Here is a 19,717-nt window from a genome sequence, read left to right as displayed (position 1 = left end):
TTGTTAACAAAAGATCAACATGTCTCCTTGAATGATATCAGTCATTTACATTTCTCAACATGGATGCATCTGAAACAGTCTCAAAATGATCAAATACTAATAACTTTGGTGAGACATTTACAGAACATAAGAAATATTTGGAACTAGTGGTTGGCCCAAAATAATTAAACACATAATTTCAGATTTAAACAATCCTTAGTTCATTATATGAACAATGACAATAATTAAATGTTAATTCATTCACTTTTTTTCCACAGTAAATAAAGCCTTTGTTAATTGCGACATCTTGTATTTTTCCACAGTGCTGCCCAAAGGCACAAGTTTAAGATCCACCCCTGACAATAATTACCTTGGTTGAATTTAAAAATCCCCAACTCAGACTCAGACTCCAGTTAATTCATTTCTCAGTGTACATGTAACACCAGAGGACAGAGAATGAAGGAAATACCACTGTCTGTCATTATTGTACTACACATCTGGTCCTACGGTGTTAAAGGTAAGACATTTTGATAAACACTAACTATTCATTCAATGAAGATTGCGTTTAGTATTCTTTATTCAAGGAATTGTGAGCACGGATGTTTTTCTTACGGCAGTGCCTATATGTGGTGTAACGTGTAACTAATAAAAAGGCCTAGTACAGGGCAGAAACACTCATCTATACATTCCTTATCCAAGATACACTGTATTTGTTGAACAAAGGTCATTGTGCAGACAGATGATGCATAACAATAAATGTATTTTCTGTCATTTTCCAGCTCAAGAATCTGGAAAAGGCTGCCAAAGACCCCAACTGGACAATGGCTTTGTTGACCCGGAGCAGAACATGTACCAGGATGGCATGACTTTGACTTATGCCTGTGATAAAGGTCTGAAAACACCAATGGAAGGCTGGTGGGGGATGATTACATGTGAGAATGGTAGATGGTCTGATACTCCTCTGTGTACGGGTAAGTACTGTCTGCTCTAACCTTGATCTATAGCAAAGAGGCTTATGTAAGAGTGGTGTAAAAACTCCGAAAACTATCCCTTTCGGTACAGGAAAGAGGGGATGTTGGTGTGACAGGACATATGATACACTTGTGTTGTGAACAACGTTCAGTACTATCATCTCTTGTACTTCGTTGTCCTTTATTTCTTTACTAATCATTGTTTGTACTGTATCTTCACAGCCAGTCGTTCTTGTGATGCACCTCCTCAAGTGAACCATGCAACCGTTGTTCAACAATATCAAAACAACTTTAGTAATGGATCAAAAGTGGTGTATAAATGTAAAAGATCCTACATAATGGAAGGGAAATCAGATGTAGTCTGCCTTTTAGGAGAATGGACCTCAGCCCCCACATGCAGTGAGTACTGACTTAAAGGGATTGCGCCAGATTTGGGCAAATAAGCCCTTTTCCTGCTTACCCTGAGTGAGATGAACTTGAGCATGCTATCCGTTCCGTTAGACTTCCAGTCACTGTGCTAACGCTAGTTAGCATTGGCTCGCAAAACTACCTCTAACTTCCTTCATATTGTGCACAGAGACATAACATTTTTATCCATTACTTCATCTTGATTTGGGTAAATAGAAGCAGGGCTTAAAATCTCACACTATCCCTTTAAGATCCAACTGATTTCTGCATTTGACATCTGTCCTGTATTTTTGTGTCACTGAAGAGAGCAGTACTAAATTGCTAAAGCGTTACATGTTGCGCATTACAAATGGAAAGCAGATTTCTGATTGAGCTGACAAATGCATGTAACATTGCCTTTACATTTCAATCAGGCTGTAACTCTGCATTTCCCTGATATTGATTGAACAGAGTGTAAGGGTGCGTCCTGGTGGCAGGGAAGTCAGGTGCAGGAGATCCAACTTGGTAGAAAACGGAGCAGTATAATTCATTAATTAAATACACAGGTTAATTCATTAAATATATAGTGTAAATTTACAATGTTATTTGTAAGAGACCTGGATTGCTGAAACGTTACAGGTTTTTGGTAATTATTTTGTTGGTATTTTATTAGGATCCCCATTAGTTGATTAATTATTTTGTTGGTATTTTATTAGGATCCCCATTAGTTGATTAATTATTTTGTTGGTATTTTATTAGGATCCCCATTAGTTGATTAATTATTTTGTTGGTATTTTATTAGGATCCCCATTAGTTGTTGTAAAAGCAGCAGCTACTCTTCCTGGGGTCCAACACAAAACATGATACATAATACAGAACGACATGATACAGAACATCAATAGACAAAAACGGCTCAAGGACAGAACTACATGAATGTTTTAAAAAGGCACACGTAGCCTACATATCAATACATACACACAAACTATCTGGGTCAAATAGGCGTTGTGCCTCGAGGTGTTGCTTTATCTGTTTTTTGAAACCAGGTTTGCTGTTTATTTGAGCAATATGAGAAGGAAGGAGGTTCCATGCAATAAGGGCTCTATATAATACTGTACATTTTGTTGAATTTGTTCTGGATTTGGGACTGTGAAATACCCCTGGTGGTATAAGTGTGTGTGTAAGAGTTGTGTGTACGTTGACTATGGAAACAATTAGGGATTTTCAACACCTTAATGTTTCTTAATAAAAGAAGAAGTGATGCAGTCAGTCTTTCCTCAACTCTCAGCCAATAGAGACTGGCATGTATAATATTAATATCAGCCCTCTGATTACAATGAAGAGCAAAACGTGCCGATCTGTTCGGGGCCAGCTGCACGTTACAAATTTAAAGGTAATTTCCGATTGAGTCGACATATGCAGAGTTTACCGTGAATGTAGTCTTCGCTAAAGCAGGAACATTGCCTTTAAATTTCATCAGGCTGTAATGCTGCATTTCCACGATACAGATTGATCAGACTCCTAAGTTTCATGGCCTCAATCCAAAAACGAATGCAGAAAAAGTAAATGACGGAAAAAACAGCTGTAGAATCAATATATTTATTATGTCTTGTGGTTTCCAATGTCTAATGTCTCATAGCAGCTTCATTTTTACAGATATCTGCTGTAACTGTCTCCAACAGGTGATGAGGCCTCACCCAATGTCAGACCCTCTGCCAGACCACAACCTGGTGGTCCATTTTTACCTGGTAATTCAAGCTTTCTGTTTTCCGCTTTTCAGCATTAGACTTAATATTATAATCTTATTTAGTGAACCAAACAGAAGCTAGTCCAGGAACACTTACTTAAATCTTCCAAGTGTGATGCTTTATAATTTGTAACAAGCCTTTATATTGTGTTATAACGAGACTTTAACCCCATCAGCACTGAGACCCAAGCAAAAATTGGCTTTTTATTTATCTGACTTTCATTTATCTGCAAGTCCAGCCCTTATATTTCACCTCACAGTGAAGTGTTTTACCATTTTATTTTTAGAACAACCAGGGTTACAAGTAGAACACAAAATAATTTGACATAAACATTTGCATTCATTAGTTTTATTAACAAATGTCAAAAAAACAATAAGGTGCGCATAGGAAAACCTGATAAAAATGAATTTATTTGAACTCTGTAGTACAGAAAATGTTTGCTCATTAGAAAATGAGTGACAACTGTGTGGAGATTGTGACACAAACTATGTCAGCTTATTACAGTATTATAGACACTATGTCCTGGGATTTTCTATGATCTTCTATGTAGAAGAACACTTTATCTTCTAATGACTCTTGTGTAGCTTGTGAGGTCATAAAGCAGAACATGTTACACGTGCATGTTCATAGATAGATTTTAATAGTTTGTAGCTCAAACCATTCGGACTCTACAGAGGTTTTTGTAAAAAAGGCCCTTTTGGGATCCACCCTTGTCTCACAGACACCACTCTAGCTCCGCCCTCGTTAATCACACAGGTTGGTACCAATGGAAGCAGAAGAAAAATCCAATGGTCCATCCCAGAAGTCTGTAGCTCAAATACACTTTGTTTTAAAAGGGGTTAGAAGTCCTGAATCACGCTGGCAGCGTAACGGTGGGACTGTTATGTCTCTATATGCAATTTTCAGCTGGCTGATATTTAGTCCAGATAATTATGACATGATTACAAGAGACATCCAGGGGTCGAATATGCTAATGACACATCTTATAATGCATTATAGCTGCATCATAATGCATTATACATGGATGCTTAAAGTACATTTTTACCACAATTCCTTTCACCTGGAAGTGGCCTGGATTATGACCTGAAATGTCTCAGAACAATATGAGCATTATTTTTGTAATCCTGAAGAGCTGTATGTGTTGTTCAGTTGATAGGTGTGGAGAGAAGCCAACAGTTGATAATGGGGATTTTATCAGTGACTCTGACAGAAATCGAATGGCACTGACCTTCACATGCATTAACTATTATAAACTTGTGGGCCCAGAGCAAGTGATGTGTCATAATGATCAAACGTGGTCAGAGCTCCCCATTTGTAAAGGTAAGTCAATTAATCACTTGCTAAAATTAGCAAGATACCATCACACACCTAATTGTCTTGTCTCATAATATATCAACCTTCGTTAACACTCTTATATCAACTCTTTATATACCAGCTCCCTGTACCATTGACAAAATGACATTTGACATGCTGGATCTTACAAAAGATATGTTTGTGAAGGAAGGAGAGAGTCAGACATTTCTCTGTAAAGTAACTGATTATTATGAACGACGTCTTGTTGCTGATGTTCGATGTCAGAATGGACGAGGGGAAATTGGCAGATGTACATGTATGTATGATGAACTACACACAACACAAAAAAACAGAATATACAGTATTTTAACACAATGTTTTCTTTGTTTATCAATTGTTTATAATTTAGTTTAGTTTATTATGTTTAAAGTCGACTGTAAATGAGTCCCTATAAAATATATTATCACAAACTCAATGTATAAACCTTCATTAACACTTATATATTCATTCTCTTTTTACAAAGTGGGCTGCAAACTGGAAAAAAGGGTTAAATATTGGCTGGATCTTACACAGGATATGTTTGTAAAGGAAGGACGTCAGACATGGAACTGTAAACAAACGGATTACAGGGGTCGTCGTCTTGTTGCAGATGTTGAATGTCAGGGAGGATATTTAACCGTACGCAGTTGTAAGTCTAATGCAACAGTAGGATAGAGAATATAATCAACTGAAACACATTCTACACAGGTTTTTTGTCAAGTGTGAAATCATATTGTCTTTAAGTTACAATAGTTGTACATGCCAGTTACTGAAAATGCTACTGTAAGCCTCATAAGAGACTAAATATTAACTACAATGTCATCCCATTTAGGTTACCAGCTAAACTAATATTTGGTAAGTGTTTATGGATCTCTGCACAGGTATTAAGCTCAAGCAAACTTCAATGGAGGTTTTGTCAGTGTCAGATATACATGAATAGAATCAAGAAATGGTGAGGCCAGTCCCATAAATACTGACATTAGTTGTGGTGAGTCTCTCTCCTCTTATGTAACTTCAACAAGGTTGTGTATTCTCTTCACAGGCCTGGTGAATCAATGCAACAAACCCAAAGCTGCAGCAAATCCCCTGGAAGAGAGGACTTCCCACGTTGGCCACCAATCAAGATCATGATGTGTTTGATAAATGTGCTTTTACATTTGGTTCATGATATGGAATCTGTCTCATAACACAGGGGGTTAGTAGGGGAGCAGAGAGGAAAGGAGGCCCACCATCTTAGGATAGGAGGCTGTCTGACAAGATTCAGACAGTCATTCTGAATTATTCAAAAGAAATGAAAAATACATGTTGAACATAATAATGGGAAGGTTGATGAAACAGTTGATCAGCAAAACATTTGATATTGATCCTCTATTCATTTAAAGCAGCAAACTACTGGTAGTCAATGGCAGTCAAATCAATAGAATGTACAGTATACAATGGACATGGATTCATGTAGAAAATGTCATGGCTTGGATCTATAAAAGAGATATAATTAGACATGTGTGTGTGTGCTTTTATATGCCTTTATTGGTTTTACACCAAATCAATTCACTAACAAATGTGTCAAACACAACACACATCAACAGTTGACACTAACCAACAACTAACTATCCAGAAGCATATTCAGTAGAACAGAAGACAGAAATGCCTATTAAACATATCTGAATAGTTTGAATAGTATAATGAAGACAGTCTGACAATATGGAATCCATATAAGAAGGTTTACACTGCTGCTACTCTCTGTTTACCATGTATACACAGTCACGTTAACCACACCTACATGTACATAATACCTCAATTAGCCCCAATAACCATTGCCTGTATATAGCCTCTCTACTGTATATAGCCTCACTACTGTATATAGCCTCTCTACTGTATATAGCCTCTCTACTGTATATAGCCTCTCTCCTCTATATAGCCTCTCTACTGTATATAGCCTCTCTACTGTATATAGCCTCTCTACTGTATATAGCCTCTCTACTGTATATAGCCTCTCTACTCTATATAGCTTCTCTACTCTATATAGCCTCTCTACTGTATAAAGCCTCTCTACTGTATATAGCCTCTCTCCTCTATATAGCCTCTCTACTGTATATAGCCTCTCTACTGTATATAGCCTCTCTCCTCTATATAGCCTCTCTACTGTATATAGCCTCTCTACTGTATATAGCCTCTCTACTGTATATAGCCTCACTACTGTATATAGCCTCTCTCCTCTATATAGCCTCTATACTGTATATCGCCTCTCTACTGTATAAAGCCTCTCTACTGTATATAGCCTCTCTACTCTATATAGCTTCTCTACTCTATATAGCCTCTCTACTGTATATAGCCTCTCTACTGTATATAGCCTCACTACTGTATATAGCCTCTCTACTGTATATAGCCTCTCTACTGTATATAGCCTCTCTACTCTATATAGCTTCTCTACTCTATATAGCCTCTCTACTGTATAAAGCCTCTCTACTGTATATAGCCTCTCTCCTCTATATAGCCTCTCTACTGTATATAGCCTCTCTACTGTATATAGCCTCTCTCCTCTATATAGCCTCTCTACTCTATATAGCCTCTCTACTGTATAAAGCCTCTCTACTGTATATAGCCTCTCTCCTCTATATAGCCTCTCTACTGTATATAGCCTCTCTACTGTATATAGCCTCACTACTGTATATAGCCTCTCTACTGTATATAGCCTCACTACTGTATATAGCCTCACTACTGTATATAGCCTCTCTACTGTATATAGCCTCTCTACTGTATATAGCCTCACTACTGTATATAGCCTCTCTACTGTATATAGCCTCTCTACTGTATATAGCCTCTCTACTGTTATAGCCTCTCTACTGTATATAGCCTCACTACTGTATATAGCCTCACTACTGTATATAGCCTCTCTACTGTATATAGCCTCTCTACTGTATATAGCCTCTCAACTGTTATAGCCTCTCTACTGTATATAGCCTCACTACTGTATATAGCCTCACTACTGTATATAGCCTCTCTACTGTATATAGCCTCTCTACTGTATATAGCCTCTCTACTGTTATAGCCTCTCTACTGTATATAGCCTCACTACTGTATATAGCCTCACTACTGTATATAGCCTCTCTACTGTATATAGCCTCTCTACTGTATATAGCCTCTCTACTGTATATAGCCTCTCTACTGTATATAGCCTCACTACTGTATATAGCCTCTCTACTGTATATAGCCTCTCTACTGTATAAAGCCTCTCTACTGTATATAGCCTCTCTACTGTATATAGCCTCTCTACTGTATATAGCCTCTCTACTGTATATAGCCTCTCTACTGTTATAGCCTCTCTACTGTATATAGCCTCACTACTGTATAAAGCCTCTCTACTGTATATAGCCTCTCTCCTCTATATAGCCTGTATATATCTCTTTAAATCAAATTTCTCCATCAGCACTACACAGGTGTCAACCATTGATTAGTTCATATCTTAACACCACATTATTTGTGTGTGGATGCATAGTTTTTCACAGGACCTTAATCATGGACATTTCCTCAAAGAAATTGTTAACAAAAGATCAACATGTCTCCTTGAATGATATCAGTCATTTACATTTCTCAACATGGATGCATCTGAAACAGTCTCAAAATGATCAAATACTAATAACTTTGGTGAGACATTTACAGAACATAAGAAATATTTGGAACTAGTGGTTGGCCCAAAATAATTAAACACATAATTTCAGATTTAAACAATCCTTAGTTCATTATATGAACAATGACAATAATTAAATGTTAATTCATTCACTTTTTTTCCACAGTAAATAAAGCCTTTGTTAATTGCGACATCTTGTATTTTTCCACAGTGCTGCCCAAAGGCACAAGTTTAAGATCCACCCCTGACAATAATTACCTTGGTTGAATTTAAAAATCCCCAACTCAGACTCAGACTCCAGTTAATTCATTTCTCAGTGTACATGTAACACCAGAGGACAGAGAATGAAGGAAATACCACTGTCTGTCATTATTGTACTACACATCTGGTCCTACGGTGTTAAAGGTAAGACATTTTGATAAACACTAACTATTCATCAATGAAGATTGTGTTTAGTATTCTTTACACATTCAAGGAATTGTGAGCACGGATGTTTTTTCTTAAGGCAGTGCCTATATGTGGTGTAACGTGTAACTAATAAAAAGGCCTAGTACAGGGCAGAAACACTCATCTATACATTCCTTATCCAAGATACACTGTATTTGTTGAACAAAGGTCATTGTGCAGACAGATGATGCATAACAATAAATGTATTTTCTGTCATTTTCCAGCTCAAGAATCTGGAAAAGGCTGCCAAAGACCCCAACTGGACAATGGCTTTGTTGACCCGGAGCAGAACATGTACCAGGATGGCATGACTTTGACTTATGCCTGTGATAAAGGTCTGAAAACACCAATGGAAGGCTGGTGGGGGATGATTACATGTGAGAATGGTAGATGGTCTGATACTCCTCTGTGTACGGGTAAGTACTGTCTGCTCTAACCTTGATCTATAGCAAAGAGGCTTATGTAAGAGTGGTGTAAAAACTCCGAAAACTATCCCTTTCGGTACAGGAAAGAGGGGATGTTGGTGTGACAGGACATATGATACACTTGTGTTGTGAACAACGTTCAGTACTATCATCTCTTGTACTTCGTTGTCCTTTATTTCTTTACTAATCATTGTTTGTACTGTATCTTCACAGCCAGTCGTTCTTGTGATGCACCTCCTCAAGTGAACCATGCAACCGTTGTTCAACAATATCAAAACAACTTTAGTAATGGATCAAAAGTGGTGTATAAATGTAAAAGATCCTACATAATGGAAGGGAATGCAGATGTAGTCTGCCTTTTAGGAGAATGGACCTCAGCCCCCACATGCAGTGAGTACTGACTTAAAGGGATTGCGCCAGATTTGGGCAAATAAGCCCTTTTCCTGCTTACCCTGAGTGAGATGAACTTGAGCATGCTATCCGTTCCGTTAGACTTCCAGTCACTGTGCTAACGCTAGTTAGCATTGGCTCGCAAAACTACCTCTAACTTCCTTCATATTGTGCACAGAGACATAACATTTTTATCCATTACTTCATCTTGATTTGGGTAAATAGAAGCAGGGCTTAAAATCTCACACTATCCCTTTAAGATCCAACTGATTTCTGCATTTGACATCTGTCCTGTATTTTTGTGTCACTGAAGAGAGCAGTATTAAATTGCTAAAGCGTTACATGTTGCGCATTACAAATGGAAAGCAGATTTCTGATTGAGCTGACAAATGCATGTAACATTGCCTTTACATTTCAATCAGGCTGTAACTCTGCATTTCCCTGATATTGATTGAACAGAGTGTAAGGGTGCGTCCTGGTGGCAGGGAAGTCAGGTGCAGGAGATCCAACTTGGTAGAAAACGGAGCAGTATAATTCATTAATTAAATACACAGGTTAATTCATTAAATATATAGTGTAAATTTACAATGTTATTTGTAAGAGACCTGGATTGCTGAAACGTTACAGGTTTTTGGTAATTATTTTGTTGGTATTTTATTAGGATCCCCATTAGTTGATTAATTATTTTGTTGGTATTTTATTAGGATCCCCATTAGTTGATTAATTATTTTGTTGGTATTTTATTAGGATCCCCATTAGTTGATTAATTATTTTGTTGGTATTTTATTAGGATCCCCATTAGTTGTTGTAAAAGCAGCAGCTACTCTTCCTGGGGTCCAACACAAAACATGATACATAATACAGAACGACATGATACAGAACATCAATAGACAAAAACGGCTCAAGGACAGAACTACATGAATGTTTTAAAAAGGCACACGTAGCCTACATATCAATACATACACACAAACTATCTGGGTCAAATAGGTGTTGTGCCTCGAGGTGTTGCTTTATCTGTTTTTTGAAACCAGGTTTTCTGTTTATTTGAGCAATATGAGAAGGAAGGAGGTTCCATGCAATAAGGGCTCTATATAATACTGTACATTTTCTTGAATTTGTTCTGGATTTGGGACTGTGAAATACCCCTGGTGGTATAAGTGTGTGTGTTAGAGCTGTGTGTATGTTGACTATGGAAACAATTTGGGATTTTCAACACCTTAATGTTTCTTAATAAAAGAAGAAGTGATGCAGTCAGTCTTTCCTCAACTCTTAACCAATAGAGACTGGCATGTATAATATTGATATCAGCCCTCTGATTACAATGAAGAGCAAAACGTGCCGATCTGTTCGGGGCCAGCTGCACGTTACAAATTTAAAGGTAATTTCCGATTGAGTCGACATATGCAGAGTTTACCGTGAATGTAGTCTTCGCTAAAGCAGGAACATTGCCTTTAAATTTCATCAGGCTGTAATGCTGCATTTCCACGATACAGATTGATCAGACTCCTAAGTTTCATGGCCTCAATCCAAAAACGAATGCAGAAAAAGTAAATGACGGAAAAAACAGCTGTAGAATCAATATATTTATTATGTCTTGTGGTTTCCAATGTCTAATGTCTCATAGCAGCTTCATTTTTACAGATATCTGCTGTAACTGTCTCCAACAGGTGATGAGGCCTCACCCAATGTCAGACCCTCTGCCAGACCACAACCTGGTGGTCCATTTTTACCTGGTAATTCAAGCTTTCTGTTTTCCGCTTTTCAGCATTAGACTTAATATTATAATCTTATTTAGTGAACCAAACAGAAGCTAGTCCAGGAACACTTACTTAAATCTTCCAAGTGTGATGCTTTATAATTTGTAACAAGCCTTTATATTGTGTTATAACGAGACTTTAACCCCATCAGCACTGAGACCCAAGCAAAAATTGGCTTTTTATTTATCTGACTTTCATTTATCTGCAAGTCCAGCCCTTATATTTCACCTCACAGTGAAGTGTTTTACCATTTTATTTTTAGAACAACCAGGGTTACAAGTAGAACACAAAATAATTTGACATAAACATTTGCATTCATTAGTTTTATTAACAAATGTCAAAAAAACAATAAGGTGCGCATAGGAAAACCTGATAAAAATGAATTTATTTGAACTCTGTAGTACAGAAAATGTTTGCTCATTAGAAAATGAGTGACAACTGTGTGGAGATTGTGACACAAACTATGTCAGCTTATTACAGTATTATAGACACTATGTCCTGGGATTTTCTATGATCTTCTATGTAGAAGAACACTTTATCTTCTAATGACTCTTGTGTAGCTTGTGAGGTCATAAAGCAGAACATGTTACACGTGCATGTTCATAGATAGATTTTAATAGTTTGTAGCTCAAACCATTCGGACTCTACAGAGGTTTTTGTAAAAAAGGCCCTTTTGGGATCCACCCTTGTCTCACAGACACCACTCTAGCTCCGCCCTCGTTAATCACACAGGTTGGTACCAATGGAAGCAGAAGAAAAATCCAATGGTCCATCCCAGAAGTCTGTAGCTCAAATACACTTTGTTTTAAAAGGGGTTAGAAGTCCTGAATCACGCTGGCAGCGTAACGGTGGGACTGTTATGTCTCTATATGCAATTTTCAGCTGGCTGATATTTAGTCCAGATAATTATGACATGATTACAAGAGACATCCAGGGGTCGAATATGCTAATGACACATCTTATAATGCATTATAGCTGCATCATAATGCATTATACATGGATGCTTAAAGTACATTTTTACCACAATTCCTTTCACCTGGAAGTGGCCTGGATTATGACCTGAAATGTCTCAGAACAATATGAGCATTATTTTTGTAATCCTGAAGAGCTGTATGTGTTGTTCAGTTGATAGGTGTGGAGAGAAGCCAACAGTTGATAATGGGGATTTTATCAGTGACTCTGACAGAAATCGAATGGCACTGACCTTCACATGCATTAACTATTATAAACTTGTGGGCCCAGAGCAAGTGATGTGTCATAATGATCAAACGTGGTCAGAGCTCCCCATTTGTAAAGGTAAGTCAATTAATCACTTGCTAAAATTAGCAAGATACCATCACACACCTAATTGTCTTGTCTCATAATATATCAACCTTCGTTAACACTCTTATATCAACTCTTTATATACCAGCTCCCTGTACCATTGACAAAATGACATTTGACATGCTGGATCTTACAAAAGATATGTTTGTGAAGGAAGGAGAGAGTCAGACATTTCTCTGTAAAGTAACTGATTCTTGGAAACAACCTTTTGTTGCTGATGTTCGATGTCAGAATGGACGAGGGGAAATTGGCAGATGTACATGTATGTATGATGAACTACACACAACACAAAGAAACAGAATATACAGTATTTAATTAACACAATGTTTTCTTTGTTTATCAATTGTTTATAATTTAGTTTAGTTTATTATGTTTAAAGTCGACTGTAAATGAGTCCCTATAAAATATATTATCACAAACTCAATGTATAAACCTTCATTAACACTTATATATTCATTCTCTTTTTACAAAGTGGGCTGCAAACTGGACACATGGAATCATCATTGGCTGGATCTTACACAGGATATGTTTGTAAAGGAAGGACGTCAGACATGGAACTGTAAACAAACGGATTACAGGGGTCGTCGTCTTGTTGCAGATGTTGAATGTCAGGGAGGATATTTAACCGTACGCAGTTGTAAGTCTAATGCAACAGTAGGATAGAGAATATAATCAACTGAAACACATTCTACACAGGTTTTTTGTCAAGTGTGAAATCATATTGTCTTTAAGTTACAATAGTTGTACATGCCAGTTACTGAAAATGCTACTGTAAGCCTCATAAGAGACTAAATATTAACTACAATGTCATCCCATTTAGGTTACCAGCTAAACTAATATTTGGTAAGTGTTTATGGATCTCTGCACAGGTATTAAACTCAAGCAAACTTCAATGGAGGTTTTGTCAGTGTCAGATATACATTAATAGAATCAAGAAATGGTGAGGCCAGTCCCATAAATACTGACATTAGTTGTGGTGAGTCTCTCTCCTCTTATGTAACTTCAACAAGGTTGTGTATTCTCTTCACAGGCCTGGTGAATCAATGCAACAAACCCAAAGCTGCAGCAAATCCCCTGGAAGAGAGGACTTCCCACGTTGGCCACCAATCAAGATCATGATGTGTTTGATAAATGTGCTTTTACATTTGGTTCATGATATGGAATCTGTCTCATAACACAGGGGGTTAGTAGGGGAGCAGAGAGGAAAGGAGGCCCACCATCTTAGGATAGGAGGCTGTCTGACAAGATTCAGACAGTCATTCTGAATGATTCAAAAGAAATGAAAAATACATGTTGAACATAATAATGGGAAGGTTGATGAAACAGTTGATCAGCAAAACATTTGATATTGATCCTCTATTCATTTAAAGCAGCAAACTACTGGTAGTCAATGGCAGTCAAATCAATAGAATGTACAGTATACAATGGACATGGATTCATGTAGAAAATGTCATGGCTTGGATCTATAAAATAGATATAATTAGACATGTGTGTGTGTGCTTTTATATGCCTTTATTGGTTTTACACCAAATCAATTCACTAACAAATGTGTCAAACACAACACACATCAACAGTTGACACTAACCAACAACTAACTATCCAGAAGCATATTCAGTAGAACAGAAGACAGAAATGCCTATTAAACATATCTGAATAGTTTGAATAGTATAATGAAGACAGTGTGACAATATGGAATCCATATAAGAAGGTTTACACTGCTGCTACTCTCTGTTTACCATGTATACACAGTCACGTTAACCACACCTACATGTACATAATACCTCAATTAGCCCCAATAACCGTTGCCTCTATATAGCCTCTCTACTCTATATAGCTTCTCTACTGTATATAGCCTCTCTACTGTATATAGCCTCTCTACTGTATATAGCCTCTCTACTGTATATAGCTTCTCTACTGTATATAGCCTCTCTACTGTATATAGCCTCTCTACTCTATATAGCTTCTCTACTGTTATAGCCTCTCTACTGTATATAGCCTCTCTACTCTATATAGCTTCTCTACTGTATATAGCCTCTCTACTGTATATAGCCTCACTACTGTATATAGCCTCTCTACTGTATATAGCCTCTCTACTCTATATAGCTTCTCTACTGTATATAGCCTCTCTACTGTATATAGCCTCTCTACTGTATATAGCTTCTCTACTGTATATAGCCTCTCTACTGTATATAGCCTCTGTACTGTATATAGCTTCTCTACTGTATATAGCCTCTCTACTCTATATAGCCTCTCTACTGTATATAGCCTCTCTACTCTATATAGCTTCTCTACTGTATATAGCCTCTCTACTGTATATAGCCTCTCTACTGTATATAGCTTCTCTACTGTATATAGCCTCTCTACTGTATATAGCCTCTCTACTCTATATAGCCTCACTACTGTATATAGCCTCACTACTGTATATAGCCTCACTACTGTATATAGCCTCTCTACTGTATATAGCCTCTCTACTCTATATAGCTTCTCTACTGTATATAGCCTCTCTACTGTATATAGCTTCTCTACTGTATATAGCCTCTCTACTGTATATAGTCTCTCTACTCTATATAGCCTCACTACTGTATATAGCCTCTCTACTGTATATAGCCTCACTACTGTATATAGCCTCTCTACTGTATATAGCCTCTCTACTGTATATAGCCTCTCTACTGTATATAGCCTCTCTACTCTATATAGCTTCTCTACTGTATATAGCCTCTCTACTGTATATAGCCTCTCTACTCTATATAGCCTCTCTACTGTATATAGCCTCTCTACTGTATATAGCCTCTCTACTGTATATAGCCTCTCTACTGTATATAGCCTCTCTACTGTATATAGCCTCACTACTGTATATAGCCTCTCTACTGTATATAGCCTCTCTACTGTATAAAGCCTCTCTACTGTATATAGCCTCTCTCCTCTATATAGCCTGTATATATCTCTTTAAATCAAATTTCTCCATCAGCACTACACAGGTGTCAACCATTGATTAGTTCATATCTTAACACCACATTATTTGTGTGTGGATGCATAGTTTTTCACAGGACCTTAATCATGGACATTTCCTCAAAGAAATTGTTAACAAAAGATCAATATGTCTCCTTGAATGATATCAGTCATTTACATTTCTCAACATGGATGCATCTGAAACAGTCTCAAAATGATCAAATACTAATAACTTTGGTGAGACATTTACAGAACATAAGAAATATTTGGAACTAGTGGTTGGCCCAAAATAATTAAACACATAATTTCAGATTTAAACAATCCTTAGTTCATTATATGAACAATGACAATAATTAAATGTTAATTCATTCACTTTTTTTCCACAGTAAATAAAGCCTTTGTTAATTGCGACATCTTGTATTTTTCCACAGTGCTGCCCAAAGGCACAAGTTTAAGATCCACCCCTGACAATAATTACCTTGGTTGAATTTAAAAATCCCCAACTCAGACTCAGACTCCAGTTAATTCATTTCTCAGTGTACATGTAACACCAGAGGACAGAGAATGAAGGAAATACCACTGTCTGTCATTATTGTACTACACATCTGGTCCTACGGTGTTAAAGGTAAGACATTTTGATAAACACTAACTATTCATTCAATGAAGATTGCGTTTAGTATTCTTTATTCAAGGAATTGTGAGCACGGATGTTTTTCTTACGGCAGTGCCTATATGTGGTGTAACGTGTAACTAATAAAAAGGCCTAGTACAGGGCAGAAACACTCATCTATACATTCCTTATCCAAGATACACTGTATTTGTTGAACAAAGGTCATTGTGCAGACAGATGATGCATAACAATAAATGTATTTTCTGTCATTTTCCAGCTCAAGAATCTGGAAAAGGCTGCCAAAGACCCCAACTGGACAATGGCTTTGTTGACCCGGAGCAGAACATGTACCAGGATGGCATGACTTTGACTTATGCCTGTGATAAAGGTCTGAAAACACCAATGGAAGGCTGGTGGGGGATGATTACATGTGAGAATGGTAGATGGTCTGATACTCCTCTGTGTACGGGTAAGTACTGTCTGCTCTAACCTTGATCTATAGCAAAGAGGCTTATGTAAGAGTGGTGTAAAAACTCCGAAAACTATCCCTTTCGGTACAGGAAAGAGGGGATGTTGGTGTGACAGGACATATGATACACTTGTGTTGTGAACAACGTTCAGTACTATCATCTCTTGTACTTCGTTGTCCTTTATTTCTTTACTAATCATTGTTTGTACTGTATCTTCACAGCCAGTCGTTCTTGTGATGCACCTCCTCAAGTGAACCATGCAACCGTTGTTCAACAATATCAAAACAACTTTAGTAATGGATCAAAAGTGGTGTATAAATGTAAAAGATCCTACATAATGGAAGGGAATGCAGATGTAGTCTGCCTTTTAGGAGAATGGACCTCAGCCCCCACATGCAGTGAGTACTGACTTAAAGGGATTGCGCCAGATTTGGGCAAATAAGCCCTTTTCCTGCTTACCCTGAGTGAGATGAACTTTAGCATGCTAGCTGTTCCAGTAGACGTCCAGTTATTGACTCGCACAACTACCCTTGTCTTCCTTCATTCTGGACGCAGGGATATACAATTTTTAACCACGACTTCATCTTGATTTGGGTAAATCGAAGCGGGGCTTAAAATCTCACACTATCCCTTTAAGATGCAACTGATTTCTGTATTCTGACATCTGTACTGCATTTTTTTAGTACGCTGCTATACTGTAAAGCTTAGCTTGGTCATTCATTAAAGACATAATAGGAATGTCTTGGTACATTTTGAAAGGGTCATTTCACAGCCTTCCTTGCTGAAATCTAACCTAATGCAGGTAAAGTCAATAACAACACATGCAACCTGTGGAAAAACATTTATTTCTGCTTGCTGATTTCAATCTTTTACCAGATTCATTTTCACACCTACCATAACGCTCTCCAACAGGTCATGAGGCCTTACGGAAGTGTAGGGACAACGAGTTTCAGTGCAGTAACAGAAGGTGTATACCGACCATCTGGAGGTGCGACAAAGATGACGACTGCTCAGACAACAGCGACGAGGAAAACTGTGGTAAGTCAAAAACAAAAAAAGTTTCTGAAATCTTCCAATTGCCTAGATACCTTAATATGCTAATTTAGCTAGAGGGGAAGGGAAGGTCTCAGTGGCTTTCCTTCCTCCATGAACCTGTTTTATCTCAGTCATTCTCGGTAGGTGTATTTTGTCTCTTAAGTTACAATAGTTGTACTTAAATAAATGTTACAGTAGGCCTATTTTTGTCTCTCAGAATATGAACTACCATGTCATCCCATTCAGGTTATGAAAATGTAGATCCATAATGGGTACGTTTTTCGTGCATCCCTACACGGTGGATTACAAAACTGGTAAGAGTTTACAGTATTAAAAATATTATGATTTTTATTTCAGGTTGTTCATGATGAAGATGTGACTTACCGAAAGACCCGAGGATGGATAATGCCTTGTCCAGTTGTTCACATATTACAACATGTGTGTATTTTCTTAACAGGGCTAGGAACAGCAAATCACCCGAAGAGAGAAAACGAAAAATAGATTGTTTAGGATAAAACTGATAAATGTAGCTTTTACATTTGGGTCATGATATAGAAAATGATTTACAGCACAAGAGGTTCAAAATTCAAGAGGCACTCGCACATCTAAGCAGTATCTTTTTGCAGGTGCATGGTAACAGTTGAACAAGATGAAGGAAAAAGGAAACACTGCTCTTGATAGTATCACTGATCTTTAATGAGCTTACGTATCGGCCTCACGGCCTTCGTCAGGGCTTTTAGCACAAGGGGTTAAAATGGAGGGGAGCAGAGTAGGGTTCCATCATGACCGATCTCCATCATTTTAGGACTGGATAGAGCCTCCTGGGTGGCGCAGTGGTCTAAAGCTGTGCCAGTAGATATCCTAGTTCGAGTCCAGGCTCTGTCGCAGCCGCCCAACCGGCAGGGATGCTGTTGTGCTCGAATGACTCCTGTGGTGGGATGAGTGCAATGCATGCTGACATGATCACTAGGTGTGCAATAGTAAAGAAGTGCCCATGACTGGATTACATTTGGAAACAACAATCTGAAACTGTCAATAAATTAATGTGTATGTGGGACACTGATCCTCCTGTATCTTACATATGGTTTTCTTTATTCAGAGGTTGTATTGGACAGAGAGAAGTCGAGTTTATTTAGAGGTTGTATTGGATAGAGAGAAGTCAAGTTTATTTAGAGGTTGTATTGGACAGAGAGAAGTCAAGTTTATTTAGAGGTTGTATTGGATAGAGAGAAGTCGAGTTTATTTAGAGGTTGTATTTGTCACGTTCTGACCTCTATTTCGGTTGTTTTGTATTTATTTAGTATGGTCAGGGCGTGAGTTGGGTGGGCAGTCTATGTTTGTTTTTCTATGTTTTGGGGCATTTCTATGTTTTCGGCCTAGTATGGTTCTCAATCAGAGGCAGGTGTCATTAGTTGTCTCTGATTGAGAATCATATTTAGGTAGCCTGGGTTTCACTGTGTGTTGGTGGGTGATTGTTCCTGTCACTGTGTTTGTTGTCACAGGATAGGCTGTATAGGTTTTCACGTTCCGTTTGTAGATTTGAGTTATTTCATGTATTGTTCAGTTTTCCATTAAAGAACATGAGTAACCACCACGCTGCTTTTTGGTCCGCTTCTCCTCCTACAGACAAACGTCGTTACAGTATTGGACAGAGAGAGAAGTCAAGTTTATTTAGAGGTTGTATTGGATAGAGAGAAGTCAAGTTTATTTAGAGGTTGTATTGGACAGAGAGAAGTCAAGTTTATTTAGAGGTTGTATTGGACAGACAGAGGAAAGTCAAGTTTATTTAAGCAATAAGGCTTGAGGGGGTGTGGTATATGGCCAATATACCACGGCTAAGGGCTGTTCTTATGCACAATGCAACGCAGAGTGCCAGGATACAGCCCTTAGCCACGGTATATTGGCCATATACCACATATCCCTGAGGTGCCTTATTGCTATTATAAACTGGTAACCAACATAATTAGACCAGTAAAAATAAATGTTTTGTCATACCCATGATATACCATGGCTTTCAGCCAATCAGCATTCAGGGCTCGAACCACCCGGTTTATAATGCACATTAATGAACATGGTGATCCCCTATAAGGCAACATATACATCCCCATAAGGACAGTACATAAGGACAGTACATCCCCATAAGGACAGAAACCTATCATAAGTATCAAGCGTCTCAGAGTAGAAGTGCTGATTTAGAATCAGTTTTGCCTTTTAGATCATAATGAATAAGGATGGCCTGATCCTAGATCAGAGTGTTTTATACATACTA

The 19,717-nt window shown here is 37.8% G+C and overlaps 3 protein-coding genes across 6 annotated transcripts; all 3 read left to right on the top strand.

Moving 5' to 3' along the window:
• Positions 1-342: 342 nt before the first annotated feature.
• On the top strand, positions 343-5,911 carry LOC110509016 (coagulation factor XIII B chain). The gene is made up of 9 exons (XM_036966228.1): positions 343-496; positions 759-950; positions 1,173-1,349; positions 3,017-3,082; positions 4,232-4,402; positions 4,518-4,691; positions 4,899-5,063; positions 5,247-5,269; positions 5,457-5,911. The coding sequence occupies exons 1-8, from the start codon at positions 436-438 to the stop codon at positions 5,261-5,263; spliced, it is 1,023 nt and encodes a 340-aa protein (XP_036822123.1). The 5' UTR covers positions 343-435; the 3' UTR covers positions 5,264-5,269; positions 5,457-5,911.
• A 2,382-nt stretch (positions 5,912-8,293) lies between these two features.
• LOC118944826 (coagulation factor XIII B chain-like) lies at positions 8,294-13,867 on the top strand. Its single transcript, XM_036966227.1, has 9 exons — positions 8,294-8,447; positions 8,714-8,905; positions 9,128-9,304; positions 10,972-11,037; positions 12,187-12,357; positions 12,473-12,646; positions 12,857-13,021; positions 13,205-13,227; positions 13,415-13,867. Exons 1-8 carry the CDS (start codon positions 8,387-8,389, stop codon positions 13,219-13,221), a joined length of 1,023 nt encoding a protein of 340 aa, XP_036822122.1. The 5' UTR covers positions 8,294-8,386; the 3' UTR covers positions 13,222-13,227; positions 13,415-13,867.
• Positions 13,868-15,804: 1,937 nt separating this feature from the next.
• Positions 15,805-18,114, top strand: LOC110509017 (coagulation factor XIII B chain). Of its 4 annotated transcripts, none has more exons than XR_002471391.2 (6): positions 15,805-15,958; positions 16,221-16,412; positions 16,635-16,811; positions 17,326-17,451; positions 17,666-17,762; positions 17,906-18,114. XR_002471391.2 is itself a non-coding variant. In XM_021589957.2 (6 exons), the coding sequence occupies exons 1-5, from the start codon at positions 15,898-15,900 to the stop codon at positions 17,715-17,717; spliced, it is 579 nt and encodes a 192-aa protein (XP_021445632.2). In that variant the 5' UTR covers positions 15,805-15,897; the 3' UTR covers positions 17,718-17,720; positions 17,806-18,114. The 4 variants fall into 4 exon arrangements, 3 of the variants coding, with proteins under 3 accessions (XP_021445632.2, XP_021445633.2, XP_021445631.2); XM_021589957.2 differs by having other exon boundaries at positions 17,695-17,720; positions 17,806-18,114; XM_021589958.2 differs by having other exon boundaries at positions 17,695-17,762.
• The last annotated feature ends 1,603 nt before the right edge of the window (positions 18,115-19,717 follow it).

The sequence above is a fragment of the Oncorhynchus mykiss genome, chromosome 28 (genome assembly GCF_013265735.2).
Source record: "Oncorhynchus mykiss isolate Arlee chromosome 28, USDA_OmykA_1.1, whole genome shotgun sequence".
Lineage (NCBI taxonomy): Eukaryota > Metazoa > Chordata > Actinopteri > Salmoniformes > Salmonidae > Oncorhynchus > Oncorhynchus mykiss.
This window is presented reverse-complemented; position numbering and strand designations above follow the sequence as displayed.